A 17759-nucleotide genomic window follows, 5' to 3' on the forward strand; every position below is an offset into this window, starting at 1 on the left:
TAGCAAAACCTGAATGTCTGCTGTGTGCCAGACTCTGCTAGATGCAAGAGACTTTGTCCTTGTCCTAAAACAGCTCAGAGAGCAAACTGCAGAGCAGATGATTTAACAGCCTTTGTCTTTGATTGAAGAGGACCAAAGATAGTTTCTAGGTGATAATACTTTAGCTTTGAGGGAATTAGTAAGCTAACAGAATGGTCAGTCCACGCAGAGGGAACGGCCAGTGAAAAAACTTGAACTTACAAACTAAGAGGGGCATAATCAGGAACATATAATTTCATATTAAGTGTATGGAGAGGGACAAGGATACAGGAGCTTAATTATTCAAGGCCTTATGTGCTAACTGATGGGAATTTTATCCGGAGGACAGTGGGAAGCCACTTGAAGGGCTCTGGTTAGGAGGGGCACGATTCAAGTAGGCATTTTAGAAAGTTAATTTTGTCTAAGAAGGCATAAAATAGAGAAAAGTCAGTTAAGAGCATTGTAAAATTCCAGGCAAGACATGGTAAGGCCCTGAAGTAAAACCCTGGGGGAAGATACTTAGGTTATAGAATTAGTAGGACTTGGTCACTTAAGGGGTGAGGGAAAGGCATCTTCAACGGTTATTCTTAGGTGATTGGTTAAATGTGTGCTGTTATTAACCAAGAGTGGATACACAAATAGGTTTGGAAGTTCATGCTTATACTATGTCTATAATCCCTTAGTATACACCTTCTGCCTGAGCTGAAGGATAGTTCTTGTGTGGATTTGAGGCCTCATGTTGGTAATACTAGTTCCTGTAGGCTTTTATGGATCACAGTTCCTCTTGGTTTGGTCCTTCTTGTCTTGGCCTTTTTGTGCTTGGTTTTTGCCATGAAAATTTATTAGGCCCTTATTCTTACCCTGAGGGCCCCAGTGTTATCCTAAAGTGCTCAGCTCTGTGCTAGGGTGAGTGTGTTCTTGGCAGAGTCATCATTTGAGACCACTGCCTGCTTCCACTGCACTTCTGGGTGGAAGTTCTGAGGACTTAGAGGCCTGCAAAGTTAGCCTCTCCAGGGGCAGCCCATGAAAGTGATGGTGGAAGATTATCTTCCTGGAGGTACCTTGGTGGTTTGAGTTCTGAATAGGGAGCCCTTGAGCCACATCCTGTTTAGTGAGATGTCCTATGAGTGCCCACTAACTCAGCAGTTCTGGAGAGGAGACCAGGTCACTCAAATGTGTCCTACTCCTTGAACTTGTCACATATCACCAGTGATTTATCCTGTATGTCTCTACCCTGACTTTCCTGACAATTTTCCATTTAAATAGGACAGGGAGTTTTTCTGATTTTCAGAGGAGGTGTAGCTTTCTGATAGTTAAAGAGCTCATTTACTTCACCCCAATTGATCAGGACCATCCTTTCCCATTGCTGAGACTAGTTGCTCTCATTCTTGGGAGGACCTTGGCTCTTCTCGTTCTGCCTGGGAAGCTGACCTCTGTGGTGAGCAAGTACTCCATTTCAAATGGGAGTTACGTGCCATTAAGGCTGCTTTGAGTTTACTGGACACTTCAAGATGATTGTTTTAAACTTGGTGAGTTGCCTTCTGCAAATGCTTCAAATTCACTTTAATTCAGATAACATGACCAGAATTGATCCCTAAACTCTCTAATCTCAGAAATTAGTGGCCATCTAAATTTGGTGTGGTTTTTTGGACACCGACAACTCAGATAGAGCTGAAATCTGCCTGCTCCTGAAAATCTGTATTTTTTGGTTCAAAACCCAAGTTTATCATTCTGTGGAAGTTAAACTGGAGGGAATATCTGTGAAGAGGTCGAAGGTAAAGTTCAGGTTCTTTAGAAAATGTAAAAGGCCTTTCACCATTAGCCCCTGTACCTCTTCTTCCTCATTTTCATCACTACTTCTTTGAACTCTATTCCAGAGGACTATTTGCAGTTCACTAATACACATTTTTATTTTCCCTTTCTTGGCTTTTGCACATAGTCTACCTTTAGTTAGTACACTGTTCACTCACTCCTGCCCCCTTCCCCTCCATTTAGGTGTTTCTTACTCACTCTTGGAGAAGGCAGTGGCACTCCACTCCAGTACTCTTGCCTGGAAAATCCCATGGACGGAGGAGCCTGGTAGGCTACAGTCCATGGGGTCGCTAAGAGTCGGACACGACTGAGCGACTTCACTCTCACTTTTCACTTTCATGCATTGGAGAAGGAAATGGCAACCCACTCCAGTGTTCTTGCCTGGAGAATCCCAGGGACGGGGGAACCTGGTAGGCTGCCGTCTATGGGGTCACACAGAGTCGGACACGACTGAAGTGACTTAGCGTAGCGTAGCGTACTCACTCTTTATGTGCCAGGTATTCCTCTTCCCTCCATGTGAATAACTACTTGTAGAGCTAGAATGTTACTCACTCCAGGAAGCCTTCCTGACCTTCTAAGTCTATCCCCAACATAGCACTTCCTACTCTCATAGCTCTCCATCCATTGTTTTTCAAGGAAGCTTTTGTACCTATATTTGCAATTGTAATCAAATTGGACACTTAGTGCACTTAGTGCAGCGCCTCTCACAGGAGACAGCATTGAGTAAATATTAGTTATTATTGTCTTCACCCTTCCAACCTCTTCTTACTTACAAGCTGCTGAGACCTATGTAGGTTACACTGTGTTATTTCCTCTTTTGCCCTCTTTTCCTACCTTATCTTTGATGAGAGTCCAGGTGGCATCAGCTTCATCCAGTGTCAGCAGGTGGGGGGTACCAACCAACATGATGGGGTGTGGGAGGGGTTAGGCTGGGCAGTGGCTGCTGCAGGAACCCCAAGCTGCCCAGGGAGGTGAGGCCCCAGGTGCCAGACTCTGACCTACTGCAGCATGAGGTCATAGAGGTCCTGCTGGGTGTTGGGGCCTTGGGTGGGGAGAGGGCAATCACTTTCATAACCCCACTGTACCCACAGCCTGAGTGCATACTTTTTAGTCAACCCGTTCATTCTCCTGCTTTAGTGGGGGAGGAAGATTCAGGTATCCATTAGGATGTGTTTATATGTGTGTGTAGTTCTTGGTCTGAATTCTTTAAGGAAACAGGATCAAGCCTTTCCTCCGTGAAGCAATTTGCAATGCTCTGTTGTCAGTTGCAAGTGACTTCTTTGTGAGGTTGGATTGGGGTCTTGAAAGACATGGGAGAAGCACAGATCAGGACTTAAACTGAGAACAAAGCAGTGGCTCTGAACCTTGGCTGTACTTTGGAACTAACTGAAAGCTTTAAAAATTATTAGTACCTGGATCCTATGCCCAAGGATTTTGACTTAATTGGTCAGGAATATGCCTGGGCATCAGGAATTCTTAAAGCTCTCAGGCAATTCTAATGTGCAGCCTAGGTTGAAACCCTTTATTAATGAGTGGGTTACAATTGCAATAAAAACCAGATGTGTGTAGGAGGGTGCCAAGCTGAGCAGTGACAGTGTGGAGGATAAGAATTGAATTAGGATAGTGTTGCCTTAGTAACTGGAGAGAATTTTCAGGAAGCCAGAATTTCCCAGGTGAATTTAAGAAGAATTTTCTTCATCCTCTGTTCCCTTTCCTAGGCTGCTTTGTATCTGGTGGATGCTCTTTATGGCCCTAATCTTTGGTTTTCACTTGTGTCTCTGCCACAAAATCTCAACCTGTTGTTTTGCTGAAGAAGAGTGGTTTTTTCCCTGGAGAAGAACCACTCTAGAGAGTCTTTCTAGTAGCTACTTTCCCACTCCACTCCTGTGTGCCTGCGGAGACCCCTGGCATGTGGGGTGCATCCTCCCCTGTCCTTCCCCAGCATGCAGGGTTACCCCATGAAGTTGGCCATTGTCTGAGCTGGCTGAGGTGATATAAGTATGAAGCACTAGGAAGGGTCCTACCATGGTGGGAGTGTTGCCAGGAAAAGTTTCCTAGAGGAGCAGTGACTGGCCACAGGAGAGGGTCGGTCTAGCTTCCTAGACAGAGCTAGGATATCAGGTCTTTGAGCAAAGGTTTGACTGAGCATGCGCCATGGTCCAGGAGAAGAATTAATAGTCAAATATTTGTTAAAATTGTGTTAGAGACTATTCCAAACACTTCAAATGAATTATCTTAGTGAATCCTTTTAGTAATCCTTGAAGTAGATAGTGTCATTTCCATTTTATGGGTGAATTAACAGGCTCAGAGAGGTTAAATAAATTTAGTGCAAGGCATACAGTGAGTTATTGGAGGATCTGAGATTCAAATTCATGCCTGCCTGACTCCAGCTTTAACCATTAACCAGTAGTTCTTTTTTGGTGAAGGGAGAGATCAACATATTCCTTCTGCTCACCTGAGTGTGTTGGGAGAGCTTTGTGCAGGTGGAAGTACAGTGTGGTGTAGAGAAAAGGAAATGGGTAGGATGAGAGAAGAGGTGCAGTAGACCAAACCAGAAATCCCAAGGTTCTTGTTATGAGAAACCAAGTCTCTTCCTTCTGATGCCCCTCTGGCACATTTTTAATTATGGTTGATGAGGAGAGGTCACCTCATAAAGTATAGTTGGCACCTGTTTTCTCTTAGAAAGGAATTCTGAGTGAGGAGGACAGAGGTAGAGAGCAGACAAGGACAAGATGCTTGGGGGAAGGCTGGCCATAAGTGCAAGGAGACAGAGGCAGAGGGACAGAGACAGTGAGAGCTGCTGGGAGACAGGGGCAGGGAGTAATACACATCTGTCTCCTGAGGGGTGATCCAGATTGAGAAGCAGGTGGATGAAGCAGGTGCAGGGATGATGTACTGTTGGTGAAATCAGATGAGGCTCTCTTTTCAGATTTTTGTTCATAGCAGGGGCTCAGAGGTGAAATTGGGTACAGTTCAACTCCTTGGCCAGAATCCTACGCCTCTGTCTTCTCTCTCTTGCTGTCTTATTACCATGATTCTCCAGACTCCCTAACCCTTATTGCCCTACCCTAAGTAAATCTGTCTTTCCTTTTGGCACATAGAATCTGAGACTGAAAATTGTTGAAGGAAAAGAGATGACAGCTGAGTTCTGGGTGGAGTTGATGAGCCCAAGGACTGGGCTGTTTGGGCCATATCCTGTTCATGGGTTTTGCCACCACTATAGAACCTTCTGTGGTCTCCCTTGCGAAAGGGGCACAGCTCGTCAGCGTATTTAAGGAGTGACCAGAGTGGAGAGCATGAGGGGAACAAACAGGTGGGGTCTGTTATCCAGAGAACAGTGCTGCTTTCTGCAAGAACTTCTAGGGTAGTATAGAATGGTGTTGGGAGCAAAGACTTTAGAGTGACAAAGAGTCCTAACAGATCTCTTCACTTCTCTTGGGCTACAGGGATAATCCTACAGGTCCCTAATCCCTTATTTGAAATCTTTTGGGATGGGTGTGTTTTGGGATTCAGGATGATTCAGATTTTAGAAAGGGAATATAGTGCCTTTATGATACATAAAGTAATACCCCAGTGAGATTCAGGGCAGTGCCCTACTGTATTCAAATCTATCAATGTTTCTGTAGCTAAATATATGAATATTCACACTAAGTGAGATAAATAGATATTATAAATAGGATCGTGACGGGTCAGGTCAGATTTTGGGTCAAAGTTATGAACAAACTATTGTTTCTTCAGAGATTTTTTTATTTTGGAATTATAGATAAGGGATTATGGGCTTATAATTGTTCTCAGGTTGTTGTGGAGGAGTAAGTGTGCCAGAAAAGCCTTCTAAACACACCACATGGTAGGTATGTATGCAATCTCAATCCAAAACAAAATACAAATGTCCAAGGGGGTGGACTTTTTGACTTACAGTGGACAATGTACGGCTTTGGACTCAGCTGCCTTGGGAGTTGTGCACAACCACAGAGTGAAGGTGCCTTAGAAGAGAGGCTTCCTGTGGTGGGTGGGGAACAGGATTCATTGCTTTTGAACATTGGCTGCATATGATTTCCCTTTTCATGTACCAGAGGGGGAAGGTGTGTGTGTGCGCGTGCGTGTGTGTGTGTGTGTGTGTGAGTGAGTGACACAGGACTGTCACACATATCTTTATATTTCTTTATAATAATGTTGTAATAAATATCTTACTGCATACATGTTTGTTCACATCTCTAATTATTTTGTCAATATAGATTTTTTGAGGAGGTTTCACTAAGAGAAAGATGTAAAAGACTGATGACCCATTATTAGGGTTAGAATTTTATCAAAGTTATCTGCAAAATCACTGCCTGGATGGTTCTTTACCTCAGAACTTCATGAAAAAGTTTAGCCTTGGGAAAGACTGAGTCCACACTTGGGCTGAGAAAAACTGGATTTGTTCCTTGTCCACTTGGCTTCAGTGTGACAGCACTCTGAAAATCACACAGCTTCTGGGCTGTCTCTGTAGTTATTTGTTGATGAGGACCTGGAGATGGCATCACTTGCTTTTCTTCAGATCCGCAGCCTCCCATGTGGCATCCCATGGTGCTCGGTCCAGCTGCCTGTGCCGAGTGGTCTGACTGCTCCCAGTTCAGGTCTTTGTGATTAACTCCAGTACCCACTGTTATGATCATTTTCCCGGAGAGCTTAGGTCTGGCTGTGCAGCCTGCAGCTTTCTCTGACTGCGTGACAGTGTCTCCCTACCTTTTATGTGAGAATATACTCATTCTAGACTTAACGCCAGGCTTCCCTGGTGGCTCAGCAGTAAAGAATCCTCCTGCAGTGCAGGAGATGGGTAGGGAAGATCCCCTGGAGGAGGAAATGGTAACCCACTCCAGTATTCTTGCCTGGGAAAGCCCATGGACAGAAGAGCCTGATGGGCTAGAGTTTCTGGGGTCGCAGAGTTGGACATGATTGAACACATGACTGACCACGCACCCAGACTTAATGCCAGCTTGAAAGATCTTTCTTTCTGTGTAAGGTCCTTGCAGTTGGGAGTTTTTTTTAACAGAAAGTGAATCCCATGTTAGGCAACACCACGACACTTCCTATTTAATATCTCTGTTCTCTGGCAGCCACAGCAGTGTGAAATATTCCTATTTCATCATATTGCACCAACATCGTGTGCTTCCCATGATGCTGGCCAGGACAAATGGAGGTGCTGATGAGAATTTTATTTGAGAATTCTATATTCTTGTTTGAGGATGCACAAAAGGGCATGTTGGTAAGAGAAGATAATGATCTCTGGCAAACAGGTGAAGTGGTTACAATGATTTTCTGGGCTATCAAAGTTTCTTTCAGTTGAACCCCTGACCCCTGAAGCTATAGGCCCAGGGACAGAAGTTCTAGTCGTCAATATCTGAGACTTTGGCAGAGCAGTGAGGGTAGGGAGAATAATGGTTTACATATAGAGACCCAGAAGGTTCTCTGAACTGAGAATGTCTTCAGGATCAGGGTCTTGGAAAAATTTGGGAATCCAGGGCACCTTATCCCAATTACTAGAAAGTTGGGAATAAGCCTGCTTAACTCCTTCCCGAAGGATAGGCTGAAAACAGAATCAGGCTCCAGGCATAGAGGGAAGGCTATAATCCCAGATAGGTGCCCAAGGACTTTCAGAGGCCGTGTCCCTCTTTCCAGACCCCTGGGTCCAGGATCTGTAGAGAAGCTTTGGTGTAGGAACGTGGGCAGACTTAGGTTAAAATGATGGAGCAGAGTTGGGGGAGAAGGAGGAGGGTGGTTTGAAGTTAAATCGTGTATTGTGATCCCAGGATTATTCCCTGGCACCTTTTCTTATCTCCTCTGCATGGCAACATGGTTGCCCATCTCCTGTCTCCTCCCAAGCAGGATGCATGGCTAGACCAGTCTACAGATGCCACTGGTACACCGAGACTTCACAGCAAATATCTGTTGAGTGGTTGTCACAGTCATACACAGATCATGGGACAAAGATGACACCACACCTCCAGACCACAGACTCCTCTGAATGTCCCCCCTCTCCCACCCTCAGGCTCCCTTGTTTTCGTTGTTCATTAGAACTGGCTTTTCTTGAATGTGAAGATTTCTAGGAGCCGGTCCCTAATCTGCTTCGTGCGGGCCCCATAGATGAGAGGGTTAAGGGCAGGTGGCAGCAGCAAGTAGATGTTAGAGAGAAGGATGTGCACAGGCTTGGGGACGGTGTGACGACCAAAGCGGTGTGTGAGGTAGGAGAAGAGACCAGGCACATAGAAGGCTAGAATGACACAGATGTGGGAACTACATGTACCAAAGGCCTTGGCACGGGCTTCCCGGGTAGGCAGCTGCAGCACAGCGTGGGCGATGAGCCCATAGGAGCCTGTGATGCCTAGAATATCTATACCTGACACAGCCAACGAAAGCACCAGCCCATACAAATTGTTGGCTTGTGTGTTACCCACCACCAGCTCCACCACTGCCATGTGTGCACAGTAGGCATGGTCTATGGTCTGGGCTTGGAAGTGCTCAAATCGTGCAACCAGCAGAGGGAAAGGCACAACAATAGCCACAGCTTTTAGTGCCAGTGCCAGGGCTGCATACCCCACACGGGCTTTGGTGACTAGGATGGGGTAGTGCAATGGACGCCCTACTGCCACAGCACGGTCACAGGCCATGGCCAACAGTACACCGGATTCCACAGCCGTCAGTGCGTGAACAAAGAACATCTGGACCAGGCAGGCAGCGTGTGGCACAGGCCGAGGCCCGAGCCATAGCACAGCCAGCAGCCCTGGAGCTATAGATGTGGCTAAGCTCAGATCTGTGGCTGCCAGGGTGGCCAGGAGCAGAAACATGGGCTGATGCAGTGTGGAGTCTGTCTGCACCACTGCCAGCAGTGCTCCATTGCCCAGCAGGGAAAGCAGATACATGGGCCCAAAGACCAGTGTCAGCCAGGCCTGCACACCCCCTAGCCCTGGGATGCCAGTCAGTATGAAGAAGGTTGGGCATGAGAAAGTAGAGTTGGGCTGTGGAGCTTCTGTCATTCTGTGGGGTCAGAGCTTTTGGGCTCATGGAAGCATGACTCATGATGGGTGAAGGACAAAGGGAGAGATTTTGGGGGTGTCAGTGTGGCACAGATCCATCCATATGTGTAGGAGTCATGCAGGGCTGGGAGGCAGTGGTATAACCTTTGATTGGGGTTATATAGATATAACCTTGGATAATCAGGGTCACAACCCTAGCTAGGGTGAAATCCTTTTGCCTGAAAGTCCATGAGTGTTGGGGGAGCAAAGGGGGACAGTGGAAATGAAGTGGGGGTGTCACTGCTGCAGTGCTAGAATAGCTGGAGCCTTCCAGTTGGGGCTCATCAGCTGAGATGACTTTTTCTTCCTCAGAGTCCAAGTAGAGTCAGTCTCAGTCTCTGTAGATGGAGAGAAAGCCAGTGCTGGGTGGCGATCAGGCCTCAGGCTGGTCCTGTTCCTGACTATCTTAGGCAGAACTCCTGGGCCCAGCTTCCTCAGCTCTACAGCAGGGGTAGGCACAATGATCTTATGTGTTGCCCAGCTTTAACATTCTGGGCACCAGCCCTCTAAGAAGAAAGGAAAAGAGAGAGAAAGGGAGAAACAGGAGGAGGAGGCAGAAGGGGCTTGGAGCAAAGTAGGGAGGCTGATACGATGGGAGAAAACCTGGTGGGCTTTTGGGGTTTGGGGTTCTTCTGTTATTCTTCACTCCATGCTGAAGTAATGAACTTGAACACGGGCTGGAGAATTGACGCTGCGCAAGCAACGGAGGTTTGACGTGGGAAGCAACAGAGAAAGAGAGATGGCAGTAAAGAAAGGAACTTCTCTGTCTCCTTTCCTTCTTCACATTCCAGAAGGGGGGTCACATTCCAGAATTGAGTCTCATTCCTGGGGTGCCAAGGGCAGAGCAGTTGACAGAGGGGCAGGAAATGGCACTCAACACAGACTAGCAGCCAGAGGAGGAAGAAATATCTCTGGTGTTGGAGGAGGCAGGGTGAGTAGAACCAGTTTCTCCCAGAACCTAGCCCACAGCAGAAACTTAGTGAAGGTTGGATGGATAAATGAAGGAGGAAAAAAGCCCCAGAAGACTTGACTGAGGAAAGCTCCTAAGCACCATGGGTTTGCAGCTTCTCTTCACCTTGACTGCTGCCTGTGGGGCCCTTTATGTGGCTGTTCTACCTGCTTCCCTCAGGGCCCTTACCCCTCCCACCTGGGCCATATTAACTCTTCCTTGTACTGCGTCTGGTAGCCTGGGTAACTCAGGAAGTAGTGTAAAGAGGCAGAGATGGGGACAATGATCAAAGAGACTGACTTTTGGCATTGAAAGATCTGGGTTAGAGGAAACTTTCTCTGGGAGGTCTTTGCTGACTCATTGATGTCTGGAGAGAAAAGACCTTGCTTTCTTCTTTAATAGCATCAGTTCCCCTCTATTGTAATTGTCTCTCTTTCCTCCACTAGACTGAAAGAGTTACAGGCAGTGTTTCTTATTAGCCTCAATATAACCAGCACTTATCATAATATCTGGTAGTTAATTGTCAATAAATAAATGTTTATTGCTCTTAATTGTGGGACAAAACTGCTGGCCCAAACGGCCACCCAGACAGCATTTGCTGACTAACAGTGGTGCCTACAGTTTCAGAAGCCTCCAGTATCCATGGAAATGAAAAAGACTCACCATTTACCACAAGTCCACCGAGTAAAATTCTTTCTGCTATGATGACACATATTCTAAAAATCACCACAGTATGTAAGATAAAATAACAAAATCACAGGGACTATGGAAAAAATAGGAGTAGGGACATAACATTAAAATGTTCATCAGTGAAACATTTGAGAAAGAATGTGAACCTAGTACAAGTGGTAGTGCTGTTTTACACATGTTAAACCGTTAGGATGTAACAGAACTTGTGGGATGAGCCAAAGCAGTTCTAAGGGGGAATGTCAGCAATAAATGCCTGCATTAAAAAGCAAGAGAGATTCCATTTAAACAACCTCACTCTCCCCCTGCAGGAAGTGGAAAAAGAACAAACTGAGCCCAAAGTTACCAGAAGAAGGAAAAGATTAGAACAGAAAGACATGAACAGGAAAATAGAAAATATTAACCAAAGTTAGTTCTTTGAAAAGATAAATTAATAAATCCTTAGCTAGACTCACCAAGGGAAACAAAAAAGAGATCAAATCAATAAAAGTATAAATAAAAAGGAGACATTAGAATGGATACCACAGAAATTCTAAGAATTATGAGAGGCTACTGTGAATGAACTATACCAACAAACTGTACAACCTAGAAGAAATGGAAAAATTCTTAGAAGCATAACCTATAATTCAAGACTGGATCAGGAAAAAGTAGAAAATCTGAATAGATCAATTACTAGTAAGGAGATTGAATCAGTAATCAAAATTCTACCAATGAAGAAAAGTCCAGGACCGGATGGTTTCACTAGTAAATTTTTGCCAAATATTTTAAATAAGAATTAACCCAGGCCTTCTTAAACTCTTTCAAAAAAGTTGAAGAGGAGGGACAACTCCCAAACTCATTTCATAAGACCAGCATTCTGATAACAAAATCAGAGAAGGACACTACTAGAAAAGAAAATTATAGGCCAGTATCCCTGATAAATATGAATGCAAAGATTCTCAATAAAGTACAGCAAATCAAACTATTCCAAAATCTTGCAGGACAAGGAAGACAAAGATATCATATGCACAAAAAAGAGAATTACAGGTCAGTTGAACATAAATGCAAAAATCCTCAATAAAATATTAGCAACAAATTCAACAATACATTAAAAGGATCATAAACCAGGATCAAGTATAGGGTTTTTCCTGGGATTCAAGGGTGATTCAGCATAAACACAAATGAAGCAATGTGATACATCATGTTAATAAAATGAAAAACGAATCACATGATCATCTAAATAGATGCAGAAAAAACATGACAAAATTCAGCATCCTCATGATAAAAACTCTTAACAAATTAGGCATAGAAGGAATATATCATAAAAAGGCAATATATGACAAGCTCATATCAACTTTTCACTGTACTCAATGGTGAAAGGTTGAAAACTTGTATTCTAAAATCAAAACAAGACAGTTTCACCACTGTCAGCCACTCTCAGCACCCATTTTCAACATAGCGCTAGAAGTCCTGGCTAGAACAAGAAGGCAAGAAAAAGAAATAAAAGGTATCTGAAGTGGAAAGGAAGAAGCAAAATGGTCTCTAGTTTTAGATGACATGATTTTTACATATAGAAAATCCTGAAAACAATCAAAAAGCTGTTAAAACTGATCAATGAATTCAATACACTTGTAGGATACAAAATTAACTTCCAAAAATCAATAGCATTTTATATACTAATGACAAATTTTATGAAAAAGAAATAAAAGAAATTGATCTCATTTACAATAGCATCAAAAACAATAAAATAGGGAAAAAATTTGACTAAGAAGATGAAAAGAGAAATAGAATATTCTAAAAGCTATTGATATAAGATATTGATGAAAGAAATTGAACAAGACAGATAAATGGGAAATGTGTTCATGGATTGGAAGAATTAATTTTATTAAAATGTCATTACTACCAAAAGTCATCTATAGATTCAATGCAATCTCTATAAAGATTCCTATAGCATTTTTTTTACAGTAGTAGAAAAAATCTCTTAAAATTTATAAGGAACCACAAAGACCTTGAATAACCAAAGACATCCCAAGAAAGAAGATCATAAAGCTATACTCTATAGTTATCAAAACAGTGGACACACTGGGGAAAGAGAGGGTGGGAAGAATTGAGAGAGTAGTATAGACATATATACACTACCATGTGTAAAAAAGCTAGGTAGTGGGAAGCTATCTTTTCTCCACTGAGTATTCTTAGCTTCCTTGTCAAATATTAGTTGACTGTATATACTTGGGTTTATTCCTAGGCTCTCAATTCTGTTTCATTGATCTATTTGTCTACTTTTCTGCCACTATCATACTGTTATTTTTTTTTCATTAAAATTTTTTATTTTATTTTTTAAATATAAATTTATTTAATTTGGAGGCTAATTACTTTATAATATTGTATTGGTTTGGCCATACATTGACATTTTCTTTATTTTTTTAATTGTAGTATAATTTGTTTACAATGTTGTGTTAGTTTTTTGCTGTCCAACAATGTGAATCAGCTGTATATATACATACATACATACAGGTATGACCTAAATCATATCCCTCATGATATACAGTGGAAGTGACAAATAGATTCAAGGGATTAGATCTGATAGACAGAGTGCCTGAAGAACTATGGATGGAGATTCAGGACATTGTACAGGAGGCCATCCCCAAGAAAAAGAAATGAAAAAAGGCAAAGTGGTTGTCTGAGGAGGCCTTACAAATAGCTGAGAAAAGAAGAGAAGCTAAAGGCAAAGGAGAAAAGAAAAGATAGACCCATTTGAATGCAGAGTTCCAAAGAATAGCAAGGAGAGATAAGAAAGCCTTCCTTGGTTATCAGTGCAAAGAAATAGAGGAAAACAGTAAAATGGGAAAGACTAGAAATCTCTTCAAGAAAATTAGAGATACCAAGGGAAACATTTCATTGCAAAGATGGACACAATAAAAGACAGAAATGGCATGGACCTAACAAGCAGAAGATACTAAGAAGAGGTGGCGAGAATATACAGAAAAGATCTTCATGACCCAGGTAATCACAATGGTGTGATCACTCACCTAGAGCCAGACATCCTAGAATGAGAAGTCAAGTGTGCCTTAGGAAGCATCACTATGAACAAAGCTAGTGGAGGTGATGGAATTCCAGCTGAGCTATTTCAAATCCTAAAAGATGATGCTGTGAAAATGCTTTATTCAATATGCCAGCAAATTTGGAATACTCAGCAGTGGCCACAGGACTGGAAAAGATCAGTTTTCATTCCAGTCACAAAGGCAATGCCAAAGAATATTCAAACTGCCACACAACTGCACTCATCTCAAAAGTTAGCAAAGTAATGTTCAAAATTCTCCAAGCTAGGCTTCAGCAGTATGTAAACTGTGAACTTCTAGATGTTCAAGCTGGATTTAGAAAAGGCAGAGGCACCAGAGATCAAATTGCCAACATCTGTTGGTGTTGAGGTCCTTTAATGGATGGAACTTGGTGGTCTGGTGTCGATGATAAGAAAGTAAAGGAGAGAAAGAGGCTGATATTCCTTGGTTTACACAGAAAGCCAATAAAGCCCCTGATACGGGACTTGCTCTGTTCACGGAGGCCTCAGGCGCCCTCTTGATGGGGTGAAGGCACGGAGCACCTTCTTGAGAGGGTCTTAGAAGCCCGAGCAGGAAAGTGAACTCAGAGGGCCTCTGTGCTCCAGGGGATCAGCCTGAGAGAGAGAGAGAGAGAGAGAGGGAAAGAGAAAGAAAGACACGGGGACCAGAGCTCTGATGGAGCAAGTGTGTTTTAATCAACATGGTGTGGGCATATATACCGTCTTACAAAGTAGTTATTCTCAGCAAAGATAAAGATTAAAATTCCAGACTTACAAAACATAGGCAATCCATATTAGAAAGATGTGTAAACAATCACTTTTACTGTATGGTTCACAAGAAGGAAGAGGGTACTTATCACCATATAGAAGCACTAATGAAGGAAATGCCTAGATTCCTCAGCCCCTGGGAGAGGCTTGCCTCTCCTCTTAATTCCAAGGAATAGAGAATTCCTGACAGATCCAAAGCAGCACACAGGAAGCCTCCTGTTAAATGCTTCCTGACAATTCCCCCTATTTTATTATGTTTGTAAAAAAGGTCTTGACCAATGAGTTTGGTTAGTATTAACCAACATTGTAGAAAGGTGACTGTAAACAGTAAATATAGTTATCAAGATAATCACCAAAGTTACAGTTCCAGACCTGATACTGTGGGTAATGCTTTGAAACCATCCTTGTGGGTCTAGCCCGGATAATTTGTTCAGCTAAAGTTTCCAAATTAGGGGAAGAGGGCAGATTTTTAGAAAAAGTTTTAAAGATTGTCTTTTGCAGTAATTGTACATTCAGAGAGGCATTATCATGTAAATTTTGTAAATGAAATTTGACTTGTTCCCAGTTGTAGGCACTATGGTTGAATTGAACAGGAGTAACACAAAATTGTGTAGCTTAAAAAAATAGAGTTAAGACAAGTATATAGTTTGCAATTAATACAAGGTACAGAATGTAAAAGTCTTATTAAATTGTAAATTTTCTATGGCTATAACAAAAGGAAGTGGGACATAGGCCTGTATAAAATATGACTGATTACAGTGAAAGAAATAGTTACTATGACCACGACTGATCCCTATGAAATGACCAGTCCAAGTCCCAAGTTCTTCCGCACTTGGTGCTTGCAGCAAGTTTCCAAATATCCCATTGTTCAGGCCCACTCTGTTTATCAAGGACGATCCTAGGACGAGGTGGGGCTAATCCACCGTCAGGCCACTCAAGAAGTCCTTTGTCATAGTAATGTTCCATCATAGTGTCAGTGACCTTCCATATCACACACAGTGTTGTTAATATCCTCTAAACAGTCAGATAACCACATGCCATGGGGTCCCCAATCAACAATTGTATGATTAGCCACAAACATTGATTTTCTTGATTTGGTTTGACATTTGTCCCAACGAACAGGAGTATAAGTAAAGTTTTTATAAGTAAACCCTTTGTTTAATGTTCTTTGTTCTTTCCCTAACTCTTTCCTTAAAGTCTCAGTAGTATAAACATGGTTTACAGACATAGAAAGGGCAGTAAATAATCCAAGCAATGTCTGAAAGTCTTTTGGAGGCAGGACGAAAGCCCAAGTTTGTCGGCTGACGTTTGTGCACAATTCTGCTGCGCCCATGCACAAGGGAAGGACTTCATAGCCTAAAGAAATGTTAATTAGTTTTCTTTCCTGCCCAGGGTGTGAGGGCCCTTTCATGTACTAGGGAGAAGGCATATGTATAGAGTCATTAGTTGAAACAATTGGTCCTCTCTTTGTCCATTCGACCACCTGTAATAGAGGGGGGTTGGGTATTAGTCCAAGCTTGAGCAGGGGGAGGTACAGGCCAAAAGACTAAGCATTGCCAGAAGAGTGTATTCAGGACTTGGAGGCAATCCCTGTTGAGAGACCAAATTTTCAGCTTGATTAGTAGGGGTTTTTATTTGTCCCCAAGTGGGGAGATCATCGGGGTGATGGCCCCATGGGCAGTGCTTTCTGGAGATCCTTAGCGCAGACATAGCCCGTATTGGAATTTCTTCTTCCTGGGGTTCTTGTTTCATCTCCATTTTGAATGCTGGGGGCCGCCTTGGGTCGAATCTTAAGAAGAGGTTAAAAAATTGAAAACAAATAAAGCTGTATTAACAATAGTTATAGGTTTAGAAAATATGTTGGAATCTAGTAAAGTCTGCTTTAGATAAGGAAGACAGTAGTATACCTGTGTATTCCCCCTTTTTAAATTTTTTTAGTGTGTGATGTGTTTGTTTGACTATGTCTTGTGTCTGAATTATAAGGAATACCTGTAATATGTATAATAGAAAAAGATTGTAAAAACTGTTTAAAGTGTCTAGAAATATAGGCAGGGTATAACATGTTGTGTAGCTTTACCACGAAGAGGTGTGGCCCAGATAAAAGAGGAATTTTTGTCTATACAAATGTGTAGGAAAGAAAATGGAGAAAGTTCAGGGCAATGAGTTATATCCATTTGTCATAGTTCATTAGGTTGTAAACCATGAGGATTGATACCTTGTGTGATGGATCGAAGATGTAGGCAAATAACTTAAATAAGAGCATATAATTTATTTTGTTGAGCAGAATGAAATTTAGTATAAAAGACTTTATATTCTTTAAGAGGCCAGAATGAAGCTTTGGCATTTTTAGTCCCATCTATATAAAAAATCTTGGCCTGTGGTATAGGCTGTGAGCTGATAATGTGAGAAATAATAAATTCAGTATTTTTGAAGAAATTCCACAGCTCACCAGAAGGATAATGAAATGAAATTTCTCCAAAATATTCCAGAAAAGCTATTTGGAAATCGGTAGAAGTTTGTAAAGCGTTCTCAAGTTGAGATTTATTGATAGGTATTACAATTTTATGAGGATTGGAGCCAATTAGAGTTTTAGTCCTATTTTTTCCATTGATAATGATTACAGCAATTAAATCAAGGTAGGGTGTAAGTGACTTTATTCCCCTAAAACGGGTATAGATCCATTCTACTGGGTGTTCTTATTGGGCAAGAAGTCCTGTGGGAGAATGAGGAGAGGGGAGTACAAACAATTCTAGAGGTAAATCTATTTTGATGTGAATAAGAAATTGTTTTTGTAATTTATTTTGCATCAGAGTTCCTCTCGTGCCTCTTGAGAAAGTGAATGAGGGCTATTTAAGTCAGGATCTCATTTTAAAGTATTAAATAGGTTATTCAGTTGATAATTAGCAATGCCTAAAGAAGGTCTAATCCAATTAATATCACCTAAGAATCAAGATTGCCGGGAGAAATATCAATAACCTCAGATATGCAGATGACACCACCCTTATGGCAGAAAGTGAAGAGGAACTCAAAAGCCTCTTGATGAAAGTGAAAATGGAGAGTGAAAAAGTTGGCTTAAAGCTCAACATTCAGAAAACGAAGATCATGGCATCCAGTCCCATCACTTCATGGGAAATAGATGGGGAAACAGTGGAAACAGTGTCAGACTTTATTTTGGGGGGCTCCAAAATCACTGCAGATGGTGACTGCGGCCATGAAATTAAAAGATGCTTACTCCTTGGAAGGAAAGTTATGATCAACCTAGATAGCATATTCAAAAGCAGAGACATTATTTTGCCAACAAAGGTCCATCTAGTCAAGGCTATGGTTTTTCCTGTGGTCATGTATGGATGTGAGAGTTGGACTGTGAAGAAGGCTGAGCACTGAAGAATTGATGCTTTTGAACTGTGGTGTTGGAGAAGACTCTTGAGAGTCCCTT

At 42.3% G+C, this 17759-nt stretch overlaps 1 protein-coding gene across 1 annotated transcript; it reads right to left on the minus strand.

The window, feature by feature from the left end:
* Positions 1-7880: 7880 nt before the first annotated feature.
* On the minus strand, positions 7881-9027 carry LOC104988004 (olfactory receptor 52W1). The gene has a single exon (XM_010839144.1). The coding sequence runs from the start codon at positions 8841-8843 to the stop codon at positions 7881-7883; it is 963 nt and encodes a 320-aa protein (XP_010837446.1). The 5' UTR covers positions 8844-9027.
* Between the last annotated feature and the right edge of the window lie 8732 nt (positions 9028-17759).

The sequence above is a fragment of the Bison bison genome, unplaced genomic scaffold, assembly GCF_000754665.1.
Source record: "Bison bison bison isolate TAMUID 2011002044 unplaced genomic scaffold, Bison_UMD1.0 scf7180017864112, whole genome shotgun sequence".
NCBI lineage: Eukaryota > Metazoa > Chordata > Mammalia > Artiodactyla > Bovidae > Bison > Bison bison.